This window comes from Onychomys torridus, chromosome 11, assembly GCF_903995425.1.
Source record: "Onychomys torridus chromosome 11, mOncTor1.1, whole genome shotgun sequence".
In the NCBI taxonomy this organism is placed as follows: Eukaryota; Metazoa; Chordata; class Mammalia; order Rodentia; family Cricetidae; genus Onychomys; species Onychomys torridus.
Window position 1 is genome coordinate 40,170,023 of NC_050453.1, and position 21,573 is coordinate 40,191,595.

Genomic DNA, 21,573 nt, shown 5'->3' on the forward strand with positions numbered 1-21,573 from the left:
AAAATGCAAACCTGCTTCAGAGAGCGGGCAAGAAAGCTTATGCCCACCTGCATCCTCTTTGTTCACTCCAACACCCCACTTGTGTTTTTAGCCTCTGACCTGACAGTGGGCAAAATCTATGCAGCAATGATGATTATGGACTACTATAAACAGAGCAAGGTGAAGAAGCAGCGGCAGCAGCTGGAAGAACAGGTGAGGATCAGTGATGGCATGTTGGAAGGGTCATGAATACACACAGGTTTCTAGGGGGACAGGCTGCATGTATCCCTAGAAAGTACCCTAAAAGGTGGTAAGGAGTTTGGGGGTCCAAGATATTTCTAGTGCTGTAGGATTAGAAACCCAATGAATTGAAAGGTTAAGATAGTCAAACAAGGAACCAATCATACTTCTTTGTTGCTCATGAAAACTGTGGTTTTCTCATAGCAGTCCCCTCAAAGTCACAGGAGTTCTTTGTTTCCACACAGAAAAATGCACCCATGTTCCAGCGCATGGAGCCTTCATCACTGCCTCAGGAGATCATTGCTAATGCCAAAGCCCTGCCTTATCTCCAGCAGGACCCCGTTTCAGGACTGTGAGTAAAAGCAAAGGGTCCATAGGATTCCTGCTTGCCTCCTATCACCATTGTCAAAAGCCCAGAAGTCATACACTGTGAGTCAGTTCCTTTCCTTGGGCTGACTGTCTCAAAATGGCTCATCAGCAGGAGTAAGGGGAAAGTGAATCCAGCATGTATAGTGCTGCAGCCAGCATCAGAGACAGTAGATGGAGGGAGAGGTCAGTATCAGAAGGCGCTGACTCATGTGATAATATACTAGGCACCTTCGCTATAGTTCTGTTGCGAAGAATTAATATCTCTCAATGCTTGGTTCTCCCCTCTCAACGGATCTAGTGTCATGGGCTCTGTGATTGATGAGCATAAAGGAGAAAGAAGATGCAACAGTCACTGGATTCTTTGCTCCAGGCTGATAGTTCCAGGGACACTATTTGCTTACCTCAGTTGATGCTACTGTACCCTGGTGACGTATATATTGATATCACCACGTTTTACAAATGAACACACAGGGACTATGGAAGTAGAACCTTGGTTTTTAAAAATTAGCTATTTCTGACTCTAGAGGCTTTCTACATCTTATCCTTTCTAATGATCAAAAAGGACATTGCAAACAGAAAAAAAAAATCAAAACCTTAATGGAAGACTCTCTAGCACTTCTAGGTTCTGTGTGCAGGCCAGCTTTTAGACATCAATGATCTCTGGTAGCATCCATGCCTCATGATGCCATTGTTCTCCTGTCTGTACCAAGTGGGGGATGGGAGCCAAAGAACACAGGCATCTTACTCATTAGAAATGCATTGGATGGGTAGGTGGGTGGTCAGGTCTAAGTAAGTCCTGCGTTATAGAACCAGTAATCACTAAGAAGTACAATGTCCCTAATGATCAGAAAAATGATATCCAGGGTTCAGGAATGTGACCCCTATTGGAACACTATTTGGAATTGCTCAGACCATGAATATCTTTTGTATTGTGGTATGAAAGATTAGTTTTTGCAAAGCATTTTCTGAGTTCATAGTCTAAGAAACTTGGAAGAGAAGAACATGCCCAAACAATTTGGTGTGATCAAAGGGCAGTATACAGATGCTCTGGAGGAAGGAGGGAAGAAAGTAAGGCTAGAGAAATGTTGTCTCCTCTATTTTTTCATGAGTCCTTGGTCTATTAGTGGAAGATACCCCCTTTGCCCAGAATTTTCTACATAACTGATTATATCATGGGCTCACTCTAGCTTTTCTCCCATGTATTTATAGATTCAGTTACTCACTGATTTCACCAATATTTATTGAGAACAAATTTAGCCTAAGCATTGGCTCAGGCACTGGAGATATTGGTGAACAGGTCATAGTCCCCAGGGATACAAATCAGAAAAGAATAAATGACAAGAATGATAGTTAAATATATAAGGGTAGGCAATTGTGATGTCATGGAAGGGAAGCTCCTTACCTAGTTTGAGAGTGTGGTGTGGAGTGGTAGGGAGTATCCTCAAGGAAGAAACAGAGACCCAAAGGCAAGCTCTTCAAAAGGTGAGAATGTGGTAAGTTAAGACACCTATGATTATGGTGACTACTTCTGGGTTTGGAGAGCTACACAGAGGCAAGATTTAGAGGGCATTCTAAGCCATGATAAAGAAATTAAATTTTTGTCTCAAAATAACGGGGCTTTATGTTTCAGAGTGACATGATTAGATTTGGGCTTTGCAAAATCCATTTATGAATTCAGTATAAACTTAAGAGTTCAGAGGGAAAAGTTCTAGAGATGATGTCATTTAGTAGCTTGCTGCAGGAATATAAATTTTCAATGGCAATGGCTTAGACAACCAGGCTACCAGGCTAAAGATGGTGAGAAGTGGATGGGCAAGGTATTTAATAGGGAAAAAAAGATTTAGGGATTGGTTTGTTACATGGAGTGAAGGAGGGAGAGAAATGAAGGTGACCCACATGCTTCTAGTTGAAACCTTTGGGTAGATATCGCTATAGGCCTGCCCTTCAGAGCCATGTATTTTGAGAACCAGCCATTAATTATAGAGATTGTGCTGAGGTTACAGTGGTGCCCATGGCAGACAGAGCCCACCTCTCCCCCATACCCCAAGTGATCTTGCATACAGGAAAGCCAGGCTTCAAATGGGAAAGCTGGCAAGGAAAAAAGTTGTGGTTTTCAAGTACAATTGTGATAAATTCCAGAAGGAAAAATAGTAGCATGATATGAAGGCATGTAAGAGAGTTCTTATGGATTATTGGAGATCAAGAATAGTTCAAGGAAATGACTTTTAGTAAGGAAAGTCCAAAGTATATGGAAAGAGTTTTATGGGGAGCAGATGCACCCTGTACTCTGGGAACAACCTATATTAAAGTTTTAAGCAGAAAGAAAGCCTGCTTATTACTACTTTCAACAAACTTAAAACAGCCTATACATGGAATTCTGGGAGCAAAGGAAAGCCAAAGGATGCTAATGAGGTAGGAACAAGAGCCTAGGAGAGGCCATGACCTGTAATTTGAACATTGTCTTAAAACAAGAACCTTCACAAAGTTTTTAAAGTAGGTTATCACTCAGTTCAAATTATTTAACACTGTGGAGCTTTTCTGTCATTCTAAGGGTCCTGCCAATATTTTTTCTGTTTTTCTAACAAAATAATTCAGACTAGAAGTTTATAAAGAATAGAATTATTTGGATGAAAATGCTGAGTCTTGGGAAGCCCAAAAACATGGTGCTTGTATCAGGTGAGGACCTTTTTGTCACACAGAATAGGCTTGCTAACTTAGGTGTTTGGGCCCTTTTGTGATAAAGACACTAATGGGGCTCCACCTTCATGACCTCATCAAGCCCTAATTATCTCCCAAAGGTTCTACTTTAAATACATTAACATATAACTTTAGTAATGAAATTTCCAACACATGAACTTTTTGGAGACCAATTGACATCATAGGAGGTCTTCTCCACCTCTTGAAGAGTCAACTGTTCTCTGTGGAATTAACAGGGACCCATGTGCATATACATGCATTGTCTGTCTTATTCCCTTGGTTTTCAGGAGAAGGCACATGAATAAATGACTGACATTTAGTCAGATAATTTAAATACGAGATACTCTATGGGAGTTGTAAAACTCAGCTAACACTCTCACTGGCAGGGGACCCATCAGGTGATTCTCTTTATTCAAACCTTCTCTTTTAATGCTAATCTAGTAAGATTGTACCTACAGATTATTTTAAAGTAACTGGCAATTCTTGCTGATTCCTCTAATTTTCTATGGGATGCAGAGTCCTCAGCAGTAAACTGTTATGAGATGGGCCTCCCTAGAGCAGAACACTGACACTTTAAGAGATGGTGTATCATCTTACAGTTCTATAACTGCATAGCCCTGGCCTCTGCCCCTCTTCCCATAGTCACAAAGGCTCACTCTCACTCTTGGTTACAATGGGATCTGTTCACTGATGGCAGTGAATGGCAATAGAAACCAATTTTGCAGGAAATGTCAGCTGTCCTGACCAACACCACGGATATGATCGTATAGTAATAGCTGAACCAAACTGGTTTGGTAGCAATCTACCATGCAACTCTCCAAACTTTTCACTTGGCAGGCTTTGTGTTTGTCCCTACCTCATCACCATTTAAATCTCCTCCCACACAGCAATCAACTCAAGGGTCTTTGCCTCTCAACCAACACCTCTAAAATCATCTTCCAGTTCATGAACCAACAAATACAGCGATCAGCACAGAGAAACCCTTTAGTAAATGTTCATGGAATTGAATTGGATGGAGTTGAGTTTAGCCATGGATGCTGGCACAGTAAAACCATTTTACTGAGAGTGGGGAATTTTTTTTAAAGACTATGACTGCTTAATATTTAAACAAGCTGTTCACTGTTTAAACTCTGGCATTTTTCTGCCCAATGGGGAAACTCAACAGAAACAGGTTTACAATCTAGCACTGGTCTTCCATATGGCTGAGTGTGACAAATGACATCATTTGTCACAGATATGCTGGTCGCCAGCAGAATGATGAATGATTCCAAATGCAGGTTGAAAACACCACTTTCTATGTTTTCTTATGCTTTCTTAAACATCTTCTGTTATAAGACCAGCCACCTGCAAGTCAATAGACTCACAGACCAGCCAAGAGTGCAGGGTGTGCCCTTGTAAGAAGGAGCTCTTCTATGGGTTGGGATTTGATAGTGGAAGTTATGGCATGATGACTGTTTCTGTCTCTCATTACCTCTGAATTTGACATTGCTTTCCAGGAGTGGTCGGAGTGGATACCCTTCAATGAGTCCACTCTCCCCTCAAGAAATATTCCAGTTGGCTTGTATGGACCCAGCTGATGATGGACAATTCCAGGAACAGCAATCTCTGGTGAATGAATGAGTCTATGACCTCAGAAATATTTCCTGATTCCTCTCACTCATATTTTCAGCCCTTTCTTACCCAGTTTCTCATGTTCACTGAGAATGTTCCCTCTTAAGGTTTTATAGTCCTGGGGGCGCTTTCTTCCCACAGGAACTTACATTTCTTTAGGCCAAAGCCCTTTCAATTGATCAAATTTCAGAGCAAGTGTCATATATAAAATCTTGCCTATGATAGCAAACTTTATGACAGTCTTATAGAGTAAGTGCTACCTGTCCATATGGTAAGACATCCCACCAAGTGCTGTTTATGGGCATACGGGAATGCCCCTAGCATCCTTGAGTGAAGCCTACTTCCTTTAATACTTGGTGGCTGCATCTGCAACAATGACCAGCTGTCTGCCAGGACATACAGAAGATGTCACCACTTTTGTTCTGTGCGAGTTCAGGCAGATTTCTTCCCTTCCATTATAACTCTACAAGGCCACATACATTCCAAGTCATTTTCCTGAGCCCAAGATAAGGTTTTCATTAGTATAGATAGTAAAATTTCTGAGACCCTGATGAGTCAAGTTCAGCCTTGAAGAAGAGACTACCAGTTAAAATGTTGGCTTTACTAGTGTAAAAGCAAAAACTGATGGCCAAACTAATCAGTTTTGCCATTGTTGCTAGTTTGGGAGCCGTGAGTCCCAAGTTTCCTTCCAGCCTCAATTGCGTTGGAGAGAGCAAGACAAAACCTAGTTTCTGCAAATGTCTATGTAGACAGCCAGCACTGAGTGAGCCAAGCCTCATTACTCTATGGTTCATAGGCGACTTCTTTCTCACAAACTATTCTGGCCACTACTATATATCCCAGATCCATCCAAAGGGATGGTGTGTGTGTGTGTGTGTGTGTGTGTGTGTGTGTGTGTGTGTGTGTGTGTGTATGTGTGTGTGAGATGGAGTAGGTTTTCTACAGAGAGGAGAGGCTTGACTAGGTAATTCTGCCTTCTCTGGTTGCTGAGACAGAGGATCATGCATAGTAGTATGAGGAAGACAGCAAGGTGAGGAAGACATTGAACAACTTCCCAAGGGTGTCCTTTATCATTACCTCCTTCCCCCAACTGTTTTAGGAACTAAGCTGATAGGGTTAGGCTGATTCTGAAAATTCCTCTCAGTACTTAATACCTTGCCAACCTAGTTGATAGGGTGTGGTGGGAAAAAAATCTCAATAATGTGTTTGTTTGTTTGTTTTTTTCCTCCCAGGGACACTTAACTACCTCATCATTTGTGTGGGTTTCTCCCAGGCTGAGCTGTAGTGCCAGAACTTTTTGGATTTGTGTTCATCTTGTCAGTGCTGGTGTCCGTAATTTAATTCAGGTGTCAGCCATGCAACACACTCACCACCATGTACTTCTGCCCATCCCTCTGGGTCCCTGCTCCATGTCCTGAGGCGTGGCCATGGTTTGTGTGTGTGCATCTGGAGTGTGTCTCACTGCCTCTGACACCTGTAGACCTCAATGTCATTACCACATCTGTTTGAAGTTGGAATCATGTGCTGCATTATCACATGCACTACAAATGCTGTGGCTTCCTCAAGCACACATCCCACATGCCCTGGAAAGGTCCTCTTCCCAGCCACACCAATAGCCATAAAGTGGGCTGGCCACCGCAGGTTTACCTTTCTTTGGGCACTGACCTACTTAGGTATTTATACTCTAAACTATGGGTACATAAATATAAAATGACATTTTTTTTCTAGAATAATCTCCAGATGTTATTTTATCTCTGCATGGTTCATAGAATCATCTCCAAGCAGTTTCAAAATTTATACAGTGACACAAATTATCTTCATGGCAAACTCACATTCTTTAACCAGGAAAATGACAAGGGAGTTTGATAGAAAATTAACACTTTACTATCCAACCTTATAACACTTTGGAGGGTCACATTTTTATATAGTAACATCAGCCACATATGGCTAATGAACAATTGGAATGTTATGAGTACAAATGAAATGTAATTATTTTAAAATGAGGTATTTTACGTTTATGTGATAATATTTTAATATATTAAATTAAATAAAATGCATAATTAAAAAATTTCTGCTGATCACATATCTAATCACAGAAGTGGTTTGCATTATATTTCTTTGAACTGAACTAGTTAGTAGATCCCTGAGAGATGGTTACCCACTACACTCTTAATGGCTTTAATTATAAAACTCTAATAAGTTATAAACACAAATAAATTCATAACATTTTTCTCTTAGATACTTAGCAACTTTCTTTCAAATCGTGGTTTCTATGTAACTGATAAAAGAATTCTTCAAACAATAAATACAACAATAACACCTATCAGAAAATATACTTCACATATATAAAGTACCCAATGAGCATAAATGTTTGTTTGGTAAAGCTATAATACCTGAAAATTTGTTTCAGAGATGGCCTTTACCTCTTCATCCCAGTTAGAGCCTTCTGTTTGAGATATCTGGCATCACACATGTACAGTTAAGCATATACACACACATAGATACATGCATTCACCTACAGTGAGGGCCTCATAAACATCAGTCTCCCTTCTAAAAGCTATTCTTACAATGGGGGCTCAATCATCCACTGAAGGTGAGAGGCAACCAGATGGAACAAAGTCCCACAAGCTTGGCTGTGTGTTTATTTCCAGGAGCCAGAGGTTAGTGAATTAAAAAGTGTGCAGTCCTCTAGCCATGGCATCTACCTTCCTCCGGACACCCAGAAGCATGCGGGATCTGGGAGGGCATCCTCTATGCCACGTCTGACTATGGATCCCCAGGTAAAACTCAAGCACCACATACCTTATGCAGCGGCATCGCAGGCTTTGTTAGATGGGTTATGAAATACCTGATATTTTCAGGTAAGCCCTGGACTTTCCCCTACTCTTACCTGCACACAAAAACCCAGCTCATGGACCATCTCTGATAAAGTCTTCTCTATATTGTGTTTTTAATAAGTCCTGCCTTCAAAAGTCTAGTCAATAAAATAATATTAACTTCTCCAGCATTGGGTTAAGCATTCTTAGGACCCAATTAGTCAAGCAACCAGTGTCCTTCTCTATGTATTTTCCCATCCTTTTTTTCGTTTCAAGCCCTTTCAGCACATACGAGTTATTTGTACGCACCGCTCTATGTCAGGACTGTCTGATCCAGTGCAGGCCACGCCTCATTTCTTTGTCTGTTTTCTCGGCTTCTTTGTCTGTCTTACCTGAAGTTTTGACAGAGACAAGAAGTTTTTGTGGATCTGTTCTAACACCTGTGGCAATCCAAAGTTTGTAGGGAGATGGGAGGCTAGGGTGGGGGTGATGGCAGAAGGGTGGTACTTTCTTAGTGGTTAAGTTGCAAGCTTTCCTAAACTACGGGGCTGTAGGGTGGAACCTTGTCTGTTGAAAGAGACAAGCATGCTTCCCTCAGAATGTAGCCTTTTGGACAATTGTTATACCACCTATTTGAAAGTGACTCACTATCTACAATAGGTCCTGACTGAGTCCCTATGGCAGATAGTTCTAAGAGATATTTGCACAGTGCCTGCCCACATTCTGCACAGTTAGATTCATCTGCTTTTATTCATGAAAACAAGGAGACAATTCAGGCCACTCCCAGTGACTGTTAGCTGACATGGGGACACTTCTTCCTGATTAGCCTTTGTAGCCAAGGATTTTGCAAGGGAGATTCAAGGGAGGTGACAATTTTTTCCCCCAGGGGTTATATAGTTCACAGTTCCTAAGAGTTTCAGTCCCACATCTGGATTTTCAGATTCTTTCAATAATTAATCCAGACTTTGTGTACCTCTGGGGATTTTTCTTTCCAGGTGGTAACAGACCCCAGCTCTATGCGACGTTCATTTTCTACAATTCGGGATAAGCGTTCAAATTCCTCATGGTTGGAGGAGTTCTCTATGGAGCGTAGCAGCGAAAACACCTACAAGTCACGGCGCAGAAGTTATCATTCTTCCCTAAGGCTGTCGGCCCACCGCTTGAATTCTGACTCTGGTAAGAAGGTCGCCTTTAGCACCTGTCTCTTTTCTTGGTGACTGATGGGCTTATTTATTTTATTTTATTTTTTTAAGGATCAGAAATGATTGGAACATGATTTAGATAAAGACCGGGGGGTTTAAAAAAGTGAAGGAAGGGCTGAATGGATGGCTTTTGCCTAAAGAGCTGGATGTGCAAATGTGAGAACAGGCGTTCACCTCTCTAGAACTTACAGAAAACTGGGGCACAGCAGGGCAAATCTGCAACCCCATGGTCCTCTGGCAAGATGGATCCGACTGTTCTGGAGTATGCCCACTGCCAACAGTAAAGAGACACTGTCTCAAACAGGACCCAAAGCTAAGACCAATTCCTCAGGCCTCCACATGCACACTGTGGCACACCTGGGCCGCCCCATTCACACACAAACTGAAAGACGGATGCTCCTTGTCCAAGTTCATTGCTTATCTCTGAGCTGTCGTCCAGAAACAAACCCTAAACAAATGCCAATATGATTAATCCAGCTTCTCAGTTAACCTTCTACAAAAGGATCAAGATTCCATAGGAATGTAGTAGAAGCCACCCCCACCTCCCCACCCCCACCCAAGGTGCTGAGCTCGTCCACCAGCTTCAGTTTTCTCCACAGAACTACTTGGAATTCTTTCAGGTTCTGGGTTTCATTTCAAACCTCTCTCCGTGTTTTACTGATTTGTTTAAAACGTTAAGAAATCATCAGTCTCACTCTACCTACTTCACTAGGTGCAGGAATCAAACTTGAAAACCAGTGATCGTCTGCATACTGAGAGCTAGTAAATGGCAGTGTCAAAACTAGAATGTAGATCCTTGACATTAAATCCCAGGGTTCTCACCCTAACACTGTATTCGATGTGCCAGTAATCCAGTCATAGAACCTTCTTCATTGCCTTCCCGGTACAGGATACAGATAATTCCTGCACTGCGTTGATATAACTGGCAGAGACACTAGTCACAGTATCTGGCATAAAGAGGGAGCAGGGGAAACAGATTACACTCGCCCATGCATGTCTTCTCAGTGCTACCTGGGGGGATTTACTGGTACACCAAGGGGATTTTTCTATCCTTTCCTCTCCCATTTCCCTTTTAAGTCATCTGTTGATCTGCCTGGAGAAGCCAGGATGCTTCAGTCGGTTCAGGAGGCCCGGAAATCTAAGAGCAGGATGACAGACAGCAGGGTCTGGTGGGGACCCCCTCCCTGGTTCACATGTGGCCATCTTCCCATCACATCCTCACCGGGGAGATAGCGGAGACAGAAAGCCAAGTGTCTGTGGGTACTTATTCCACAATAAGAGCCCTGCTTTCCTGAGCTGCTTACCTCCCAAAGGTTGTCTATTTTCCCTTCATGCCACTGGAGGTTAGGTCTCAGTCCCTGGCTGGATAGAATTTGTGTCTTAGAGTTCAGCGTCACCTGCCAGATGGAGCTGAGTACTCATAAGCAGTTGTTTTTTTGTCACCTTCCACAGGTCACAAGTCTGACACTCACCGCTCAGGAGGCAGGGAGAGAGGCCGGTCCAAAGAAAGAAAGCATCTTCTCTCTCCTGATGTCTCCCGCTGCAATTCTGAAGAGCGAGGGACCCAGGCTGACTGGGAATCCCCAGAGCGTCGCCAGTCCAGGTCACCCAGCGAGGGAAGGTCACAGACCCCCAACAGACAGGTGAGCATGAAGAAGAAGTTGAGCCTCCAGCAGGTCAGGGAGGAGAAGGTTCTGTACTAGGAAGGCCTCTAAGAGCTCAGAGCCCAATGTTTATGAGAAATAACCATTGTGCACAGAGGCTGGCTGACAGGAACTCACAAGAAGCAAAATTTCCCCCTAAGAAAGCCAGTCTATACCTGTCCTCAGAATCTGGATATACAAATTCAGTGAGACTTAACGAAATAAAGGTGGTGCTTCAGCCAAAAAGATGGTCCTTAGCTCTGGTGTGATCCTCATATTAATCATAATGATGATTCATCTCACAAACCAGGATTTGCAAGTCAGACAGCTTAACTTTGTATAACCTACCATGCAGCCATCTCAAGAGAAGAAACATGTCTCACCTCCCCATGCCTAAGAACTATCAGCTGTGTGACAGTATTCTTTATATTGTCCTTTTCTCCCAGCCCTAGCTCTGGAGGGGAGTTCCTGGAGTTCAGAGAGGAGACTCATTTGGAAATGGTTAGCCAGGAGCAGGAGAGCTGCTAAAGCAATTCTGAGACATAGCAGTAGAGAAGTTTACCTAGGGAACAGTCGTTTCCAAGTAGTCTTGCTGTTTGTTGAACCCTGGAGTTTGCTTGCATAGCAAATTCCTGGGACTTTAAGGAATCCAATTGAGATTTAAATGTCAGACCCAGAATTCTACACCTGAAAGGATTCTACCCCAGAAGGTTTTCACAGGTGTCTCACAGGTCTCACACACCTTGAGAGTTCAGTGCTGGAATCCATTTGCCAATACCTGGGCTCAGGTACTATTGGGAATAGGCAAGGAAGGCAGGTAAGGCCCATGACTATAGACAATGTTGGGTGTAAACGCCAAGGGCAGCAAGCCACCGCTGACAGAGAAGCAGGAAGGAAAGGAATTTGCTTTTCCTTAGAACTCTTTCCTCAGTTTCCCAGACAGCAACTCCGAGCATTCCTTCACCTCTCAGGGAGTTGTTTCCTAGGATTTGAAGGTATTCCTGTATGCCCTTGTTATATACAGTTTCCATTTCCTAGCTAGCCACCTGGGTGTTTTATGGTCACAGCTGTAAGTTAGAACAGATGCCCAGGTCTAACCACAGCCCTGCCCTGCTAAGTCTGCATCAGTGGTTGAACTTGATTTCCAGAGACTTGTACGCACTGCATACAAAAGTTGAGATGCTCTGATCTAGATGGTATCTATGTTGGGAAATATTCTTTTAAGGTGTGTTACTTTTGTTTATGTTACATGTGTTTAACTCTGTGAAGCTGTTACTTTGCCTGTCTAAAATACCTGATTGGTCTAATAAAGAGCTGAATGGCCAATGGTGAGGCAAGAGAAAGGATAGGTGGGGTTGGAAGGCAGAGAGGATAGAAGAAATCTGGGAGAAGGAAGAGAGTTCAAGGAATGAGAGAGGAAGGAGGAGGACTTCAGGGGCCAGCAACCCAGCTACCCAGCAATCCAGACACCCAGCCAGACATGGAGTAAGTAGGAAAGGAAAAGTATACAGGAATAGAGAAAGGTAAAAGCCCCAAGGCCAAAGATAGATGGGGTAATTTAACTTAAGAAAAGCTAGCAAGAAACAAGCCAAGCTAAGGCTGGGCATTTATAATTAAGAATAAGCCTCCATGTGTGATTTATTTGGGAGCTGGGTGGCAGGCCCCCCAAAAGAGCAAAAACAACATCTCTAATTCACTATTGACAAGGGTGTGAGTAGTACAGGGGATTACTTCTCGAACCTACTCCAGAGACCCAAAGAGCTTTCTGCATGAGGGGTTGGGACTTCAAGAAGGTCCCAAGTGGAGGTGCCACCAAGCCCAGTCTAATCTGTCATGTTTCTCCTGTGATACAGGGCACCGGTTCCCTGAGTGAGAGCTCCATACCCTCCATCTCTGACACCAGCACCCCAAGACGAAGTCGTCGCCAGCTCCCGCCTGTACCACCCAAGCCCCGGCCCCTCCTCTCCTACAGCTCCCTGATGAGACACACTGGCGGCATCTCTCCACCTCCTGATGGCAGTGAGGGTGGATCCCCGCTGGCCTCTCAAGCCCTGGAGAGCAACAGCGCTTGCCTGACCGAGTCTTCCAACTCCTTGCACCCCCAGCAGGGCCAGCACTCTTCCCCACAGCACTACATCTCCGAGCCCTATCTGGCCCTCCATGAAGACTCCCACGCCTCAGACTGTGGCGAGGAGGAGACACTCACCTTTGAGGCAGCCGTGGCTACTAGCTTGGGCCGCTCCAACACCATTGGCTCTGCCCCACCCCTGCGGCACAGCTGGCAGATGCCTAACGGGCACTATCGGCGGCGGAGGCGTGGGGGGCCTGGGCCCGGCATGATGTGCGGAGCTGTCAGTGACCTCCTGAGTGACACGGAAGAAGATGACAAGTGCTAGAGGCTGCCATCCCCTCCGATGCATGCTCTTCTCTCACAGGGAGAAAATCAAGACCAAATTGGGAAGCCAGTGCGGCCCGGGGGGGAGGAAGAGGGAGAAGGACGCCATGCATCCTCAGAGAAGAGGAAGTCAAAGACAGCTGGAAAACCAGTCACACCCACCAATTTGCGTCATTTCCCTTTGCAAGATGGGCACTGCCATAGCCCTGCCTCTTTGCTAGGGAAAGAAAATACAGAGATGTGGGGGGTTATTCCCATGGGAGAAGGGACGCGAAGGTGGCTTGGCTTCCCTTGCCCCTTCCCACTTTTCTATAAGCTGCAGCGGGATCTGGCTGGCCTGTGTCTAAGCTCATTGCCCCGAGCAACTGGGAAGACTTCCCCGGCATCTTAACATGTGAAGCGTGGAGACAGTAGAAGAATCTCCACATCAGCTCTTGCGCTTTGGCTGCCCCCAGGGCAACTGCAGCCGCATCTCATGCATTTTCTTGGGGCTTGCTTCCCCCAAAGAGACACACGCTAAGTCAAGTCAGGAGCACTGGATACTGACGGGAGGTGGGAGGGAGGGAGAGAAGGGCCAGAGCAGCAGGGCCCAAGGTACAGTGAAAACAGCAGCAAGGGCTGATCTGGGTGAGAAAAGCCATAGCACAGCAGCCCGTACCATGAAGGTGAGGGCCAAAGACACAGAACTGGAGGTGCTGGTGGGTACAGTAGTAGACCCTGACGTCTGTCACCCACACAGTAGGTGCTGTGGTAGGTAGGCTCTAGGTACAGAGGTTCCCCGGGGCCCACAAAGGTGCCTGTAGCTCTGGTAAGGATAATATTAATTCCAATAGCCAGGGTACCAACCCCAGTAGGGTTCAGCCACAGTGTGGGAACCCCGTGAAGTTCTCAGCCTTGGCCCTATACATACTAGTCAGAGGGAACCCCCCCCCCCAGCAGTAGGGGTAAGGTGGAGGGGGAGACCTAAGAGACTCTAGGCAGACTCAGTTTTCCAACAAGCATAGGAGGAACTCCGCATTGGTGACAGGACTGTGACCACAGCGGGCTGGAGGCAGCAGGCCTCACTCAAGCAGCAAGGCTAGTGCTAAGCCCAGCCCAGAATGGCCAAGGATTGACAGCTTAGTGTTCTCTGCCACTCCCCAAAAGGGATAGTGAACACATATCCAAGGAGGCTACTGTGTAGTGACTTCTCTGAAGATGAGAATGACTGAAACAAGAGAATGCTCCCTAAGAAAGTCAGCCTGAGGACCCCTTGTGAGGAGAAATCCTTGGGCCCAAAGCTTGTGTAGCTAGCTGGTTTGGTGTTTGGGGGGTCAGTTGATACGGATCATTAGTAACTATACCTCAGTTTTGACCTGGGCTGCTTTTAGTAAGATAGGCTCTGAAGGGGCTCCCACTTTTCTCTGAATGTTCCCTGGGCCAGGGCTGGGCTTCATCCCTTCCCTGGAATAAAAGATGGGTAGAGACAGTCTCAGGCCTCTAAGTCATCCCTAATCCCCCAAGACAGAAACATTGAGGGAAACTAGGACCCTTTCTCAGTCACTTCCATAAACAATGCAGCAGAGAGTTCCATTCTGTGGGACCCATCACCCCTTAAGCCTCTCTCCAGTATCATCAGAGGTGAACAGATACCTCAGAGTGGGGTGTTGGGCAGGACTGCCCTCTCTAGCTTCTTCACATGACCCTCTCCAGTGAGACTTGAGGATACCACACTGAAAGCTCAGTGGATCAACTCTTCATCCTCTTCCGTCCTAGACCGAGTCCTTTGGGACTTGTGTAGGAGCAGTCCTTTATCTTAGCAGGAACTTCTCCTATGAAGTTTCCTTTCTATCCTTCTGCCCCATTGTCCCTAACCCTGGGTTGACACAGAAATAAGACATAGCATCAGCTCTGAGAAGCCACGTTTACCCATGTGGCAACCGTCCTCTGCCACAGTCTCATCTTCTCTTTTGAATATCAATGGAGCTTCATGAACCATGGTCAGCCCCAAACCAAAGCGGTCCCAGGACAGGAGACCAACGAGGCAGACAGAAGGCCTGCCAACCCTCAGATCCTCCTCCACCTTCCTTGTCCTCTTCCTCTCAGCACGCATGTGCTCAGGGGCAGCTGAGAATATGAGCATGATCCTAACAGATGTGATCGTTATGTAAGACTGATGCTGGGCCTGGTGTTGTTCTAAAGGTTTTCTCTGCTCAGCCTCATTTCATGCCAAAGTGCTGCTATGGGCCTCTTTGTGTGCACAAAATTGCTTTCCTCTACCTTGGACACCCAGCTTTCCTTAGAGGAAAGCCTGCAACAGGATGACCATTCTGAGCCAGCAAGCCTGTTGGATGGTGTTTGGAAAAAGTCGTTTGCAGAGATATGTCCTTGTCATCCCAGTAGTGGGAGAACTGTGGGCTGGCAGCATAGTGACCCGATCTGGAAGTTGACTGCAAAGAATAGTATTATTATGAAATTTACTATGCCTGAATCTTCCCACACTCCTGAACTCCTTGAACACACATGCAGGTGTGTACGTGTGCATACAGACACACACAGACACACACACAGACACACAGACACACAGACACACACACACACACACACACACACACACACACACACACGATGAAGCATTTAAAGTTATAAAGTACTGTAGATGTGGTCACTTGACTGACCACATTTTTTTTTCTAGCACTGATGAGATTATAAACATATTTCTTTATTCATCTTCCGTTGGACAACACTTACCCTTTAAGACCAGAACATAAAAGAATTTGCGTTAAGCCACAAACTCATTATCATAACCTCTGATTTCCTACTGCCTCTTAATAGACTCGAATGCCAACCTTCTCCCTTGTAGCTGACCAGGGCTTCTCCTCCCGTGTATCAGAGTCTGTCTCTTTCTCTATATGAAAGCTGCTTTCTGAGCCCATGGTTCTCTTTGCATCTTCCGGTACATAGCATGATTATTTGGGTGCAGAAAGTTGTCTTGCAGAATTTGTTAGTTAGATGTCTAATCCCCCTTGCAAAAGCATTGGTCCTCATTGCCTCAAAACAAGAGAGGGGCGATAAAAGGACATCACAAGAAGAAATGAAGTCAGGCAGGGAGGTGGTAGAACTTGGTTTGTGTTTGGGGAGGCCTTGTTGCTTAAGGTTCCAGACAGCTTGTCACATCCCTTCCTTCCCATTTGCAGGAGGGTATAGCAGGCTTCAACATGGTAAGGCAGTTCAGGCTATGTTCCCTGTGTGACAGGAATCACCTGCCCATGGCAGGATGGCACACTCTAGTGTCCACCAGACTCCACATGAGCCACGATGACAGTTTCCCAGGGGGAGGGAGGTATACTATACACTTAGAGCTGAGAAATCTATTTTTACTGCAGACTTCAGGGCTTCTTCCTGCTTGTTCCCCATACTGAGGGTACCAAATGTGTTTTCCTGAAGCTAACACTCCAGATGTTCTGAACTTGTCCCTCCCTTCACTCTGAGGCCCACACAAAGATACCCAATATTCCAACCTCCAGTAAGCATTTCCCCTTTCTACTTGCAATCCATACATCCACCACCACAGATGTGGTGTAAATTGGAGTGCTCTCTGGTATCCCCATCCCACTCTGTTTTGCTGCATGTTAACACATCCTGAGATGGTTAAATCCAAGCTTATGTGATGGAGTTACTGTCCCTGCCATGCTTTCAGGGAATGCTCCTAATGAAGCAATGTTATAAATCCTCACCAGGTGATCCTCACCAGACCATTTCAAAGGAAGCATAAAGTGTGCACACAACATCCATGCACTTAAAGAAAGCTCACTAGAGGGAAATTATATCTCTTCGGCATAGAAGATTGAAATAGTCAATCTCAAATTTTCATTACATCTCTTTCTTAAGCCTGGAATGTGTGTTTCTATTTTGGATAGAGTATTTAGGTGGGTGGAGCAGGGAGAAGTTGGGGACTTGGTTTTTCAGCTCAAGTTAGAGTTCTATGTAAAAAGGAAAGGTGGACAACAGAAAGGAATCTGATTGTCCCCTGGTATGTGGAAATTTTCTGAGACTTGAAAGAACTTTCACAGCATTTTTATTACAACAACGTCTCGCCTGTTATGTTTTGAAATACCAGCCCCAATGCCAGAGGCTAGTGAAGCAAAGCAGCCCATTCCTCAGGGAAGATTCTCTGTCCTAGCCAGCCTATGTGGCCTTCCCTCCTGGCCCCCAGAGCATTGCATGCTGTCCAGGAGGAGCAGGGGAATACTTTGAGGCAGCATGGAAGAAGAGAGGGTCAGGTGGCCCCTTGAAAGTGGGCCATGATGGATTGACACTAGACGAGAACCCCTAAGGAATACAGTTCAGATGACTGCTCTTTAAATATCCCTACATAGAGAGCCTTCTTTTAACAGAAGCCAAGCAAAATTAACTTAGGTGTATGACCTAATTTTTCCATGACTGCGATCAAAGGCAGCCCATGTTAGGAAGCCCCATGTCTGTACCAGTAGTCTTTTGCAGTTTTTCCTCTCTGAACCATCCAGAACACCATTGCCAGTTCTGTCCCAAACAGAGCAGATGCTGATGCTTTCTCCACTGGCCAAAGACTGCTGGAGTATTTTGTCATCTGTCACAAGCTGTATCCATAGTACATAGTTGTACTAATTGGGGGAAAGGGTCTGAAAAAAATTCTACTTGCTTTCTGACAGCCATCTTTTCCTTTACCTGAATCTTTTTTGGTGTTTTCCCCCCATAATTGATTTGGCCTATTTTGTTGTGTGTCTCCCAGAAAGGTCACACCACACCAAGAATAACAAATTCATAAATTGTTCCAACCTATCCCGAGGGCCTAGAAAGCATCTCTAAGCATAGTTCAAGTCTTCTCATTTTAATGGGGGCTCCCAGCAAAGCCTAATAGGGTAGACCTTACCAGAAAGTGCTTCTATTTTTATTAGGTTTCTGTATACCCACACACTCCTATCATGTTAGGTATTGGAGGGTTAGTGTCCTGACCTTCTAGATGCAAAAAGAGACTTGGTAATAAGCCATGCTATTACTATGTAAATACATTCTTGAACTTCAAGTAATTGTTTATGGAGTTTTGAAAAGTTGGGTAGATAAAGTAGAATGAAGTATTGAGATTAATGCTTATTTTTATCTGTTTGGTAGTTTGTCTACATATTTTGTAACAGGCCCACTCTAAGACAGCAAAGAAGGATAAATCTGTGTTTTGCAGTGTTCTGAATCTGCTTCTTTTCTATAATTTCTGTCAAATTAATGCTATGATAATTGAGTCAAAAATCTGAAGTTACTGTCTCTCCTCTCCAATCTCTATTCCTGACCCCACCTCTCTGTCTTGTTAAGTGGCCTTGGACTCTTGTCTCTGCATATTCTGCCTCTCCTCTTTCAAAGGTCCAAAAATATAACCTGCATTTATGAAAAACTGCCTTCCCTACCAAATCAAAGTCAAGGAAATTATATGATACAGAATTTTTCAGAACATCTTCAACTAATAAATACAAAATGTATTCCTAAGATGATAATTTTAAAACAATATAGCAATTTGATAAATGAAGATCATAGGAAGCTAAGATAATAAGTTCCACCCAGGCTTCACAACTCATTTGTGCCTTCAGCAAGGATATTGCATCTATTTTCTTTCCCTTGTTAGGAAAATTGAAATTCTGATACTTGGCCAGTTTGTGCGTGTGTCAAGTGCTTGTAAGTTAATAATGCATAAAGCACTTATGTCTTCTCAAGTCAATTTGGAAAACCCTTCACTCATTATATCCCACCAAGGACTTGGGAAAATCTTGGCATTTTCTATCAGCATTTAATCTTTTTAAGGGAACCTCCATCATAATGGGGCTAAGACTAAGATTTACATTACTCTTGCCATCTATTTTTCCTATTTCCTTTTCATGTTAGCACTCAGTTTTTGTTGTTGTTGTTGTTTTTGTTTTGTTTTGTTTTTTGTTTTATAAATCCAAGCCATTTTCATTAATTAGGAAGGACAAGTTTTCATTCAGTAAACTTTCTATTGTCATCTTCTCTTTGTGGACACCCAAGTCAGAGAGCATACAACCACAAACTAACACCTTCACCCAGGCATCTTCCCTAGCCTGGATTAGAAATCTCAGTGAATCTTCTCTCTCTCTCTTTTAACTGTAGGTTTTCAAGAGAAAAGAATAGGTTGCTCTTTATATTCTGTGAAGAAAACATTTGAACTTGGACCAGATAGTTCCACCATTTTCTCTTTGGTTCCCTCAAATGATGTCCCCCCAACTAAGACAAAGACATCCCCTGCTATGTCTGACTTAGACCGATTTGCTGACTCAGTTGTTTTCTTTTTGGCATTCTGATTTCTCATGGGCAATGGCCTATATTGCCCAAGAACCAATGCTTAAAGCAAGTCTATCAAGGATATTTATGAGATGAGCAAGGAAAACACTTTAATGTGTCCAAGTGCCATTAATCAATTTTTAAAATAACGGTAATATGAAATGAGGGCTAAATAATGTAATCTAACTGCCAATTAAAGAACACAGTAGTTCTGGTCTTAGTTACAGTTGATATGAAGTTATAGACCATTAAGCAGATCCCAGCGGGTTTAGTGAAAACATAGGCATTGTGTTTTAATGGCTGCAATAGGGGCATACACTTAGCCTGCAGGTTGAACTTTAGTCAGTGTTTTTCTATCCTGGTGTTTTGTGAACAATCCAAAATTTCTACAAAGCCACCCTAAGTGCTGCAATTGCAGAGGAACTTCCCTCTTAGTGACTTTAAAAGGCAGTCCAAGTCCACTCACACTGAGTCCAAGATTTGGAATTCACCCAGAAAAACCAGCAGAGTAGAAACACTCAATGCACCAAGTATGTTTACATTTCATACCTGGGATGAGTGGGTACAGAGAGAGACACGCTATGGAACAAAGACAAAGTTGATATGGAAGATAGGAAAGAGTCCCAGAAGAGGACAGGTTTAAAGATATTTGACTTTGGATGCTACTTTTTACTTAGATTTGGGGTAAACTCTCTGAAATGATACTGGATTCAGAGGGGTTGCTTTTGATAAACTGGCTTGAATCCTCAGGATTAGTAGATTCTTGAACATCCCTTCCAGACTGGACAGATGAGGAAAAAATCATCCTGAAGACAACCCATGACTTCAGTAACTCATATAGTGATGTCAGTATTGGAGAGGGTACATTACCGTTCCTAGTGGCATATGTGCCATAGGAGGGGAAAGGAGGCCGTGTCTGGGACAGGAGGTGTTTTATCAGGAGTAGATTTCAAATGGCAAGGTGCACTGGTACTGACCTCCAAGGCCAACATTGTGAGAAGAGGATGACAGGTGTCCAGGTCATCCTCTCTGACCTTTGGGACCCAAGGATAGGCCTTAATTTGATCTTAGATGAGCATGGAGAATGGGATCAAGACGGAAATTGGGTGCTCTGCCTCAGGTTGTAAAAAGTGCTGCCACCCACATTCTCCAACATATGTGAGTCAAACTCATGAGATGTCCCCTTAAAGGCAGCATCCACCGGGGTGTTCCAGCCTGACACTCCTGCAGTGATTGAATGGCAGTCAAAGCTGGCCCACCCAGAGTAGCGGTGCATCTCACCTAATGATGGAATTCAGCAGTGCATGTTGATCAGGTGGATATCCTGTAATATAAATGCTCGTTTGGATCCAAAAGGAAAATCATTTAAAAAATAAAAGAAAGATGAACAACTTTATTGTTGGGGGGGTCAAGGAAAAGTAAATAAAACCTTGTTGTAAAGAATTAATTGGCCTGGTTTCCCTTACTTGTCTTTGCTTTTGCTGACGAAGTAGTCATGCGACCAACGCCTGGCCAGGATGTGGGTAGGTGGGACAAGAGGGTCAGTAGTCATGGCAACTCAAGGTCTATTTAGCCCAGTTGTGAGCACTTCCAGATATCCTCAAAGTTTCCAGGATATTATGTTCCTGGAAAGTTTTCTTTTTATTAAAAATGGTCTTTGCCTTGGAAGAAAAGAAATGAATTGCCTACAAACTGATTCCCTGAAAATAATTAAAAAAAAAATGAATCAAGTTTCTAGTCAGGGGATTATTCTATTACAGAAAGAATTTAGCAGAGCAGTCACTGTATGGAGCCACTGGCTTTAAAACTCTAAGGAACCTCCATTTGGAAGGAGAAAGACAGCAGAATACCTGCTTTGCTGCCAGCCTCAGGAGGGAGCTGACTTTCCCTCAAGGCTCTCAGGAGATGCAGTCTAGTCTTTCCTTCAGCCTACATCACTCTTCACTCAGGTGCAGCAGCTTTCTGAATGAACCTAGGGAAGAGCATGCCTTGTGTCCATAGGCCTGTTTGATTCTCCATTTTAGGCAGAACCGTCTGTCTCATTCTGTGGGATAACATCTTTTTCTGATCCTAAATGTACTATGTAAGTTGCAATAATTCTATTTTTGGTTACACAGAAATCAGCACTTCAGGATGTATCTCTGTATTTTGGTCAAAGGTCTTTTAATAAGTCTTAAGATACATGGTTAGTAAGACATTTTTCTTATAGTCAAACCTTTCAAAAAGGTGGATGGGAAGTCTGCACATTCATAAATAACTTGTTTTTTTTTCAATCATATTTTTCTATTGATTCAATCACAATTTGAATTGGAAACAAA

The 21,573-nt window shown here is 43.8% G+C and overlaps 1 protein-coding gene across 1 annotated transcript in view; it reads left to right on the plus strand.

The window, feature by feature from the left end:
* Cacna1e (calcium voltage-gated channel subunit alpha1 E) overlaps window positions 1–20,657 on the plus strand; it is a 472,757-nt gene extending 452,100 nt beyond the window's left edge. Inside the window, 7 exon segments of the mRNA XM_036202180.1 lie at window positions 92–192; window positions 465–571; window positions 4,782–4,893; window positions 7,548–7,676; window positions 8,708–8,888; window positions 10,367–10,557; window positions 12,411–20,657. Of these exon segments, the coding sequence (XP_036058073.1) occupies window positions 92–192; window positions 465–571; window positions 4,782–4,893; window positions 7,548–7,676; window positions 8,708–8,888; window positions 10,367–10,557; window positions 12,411–12,953 (1,364 nt within the window). The 3' untranslated portion in view covers window positions 12,954–20,657.
* Window positions 20,658–21,573: the final 916 nt, after the last annotated feature.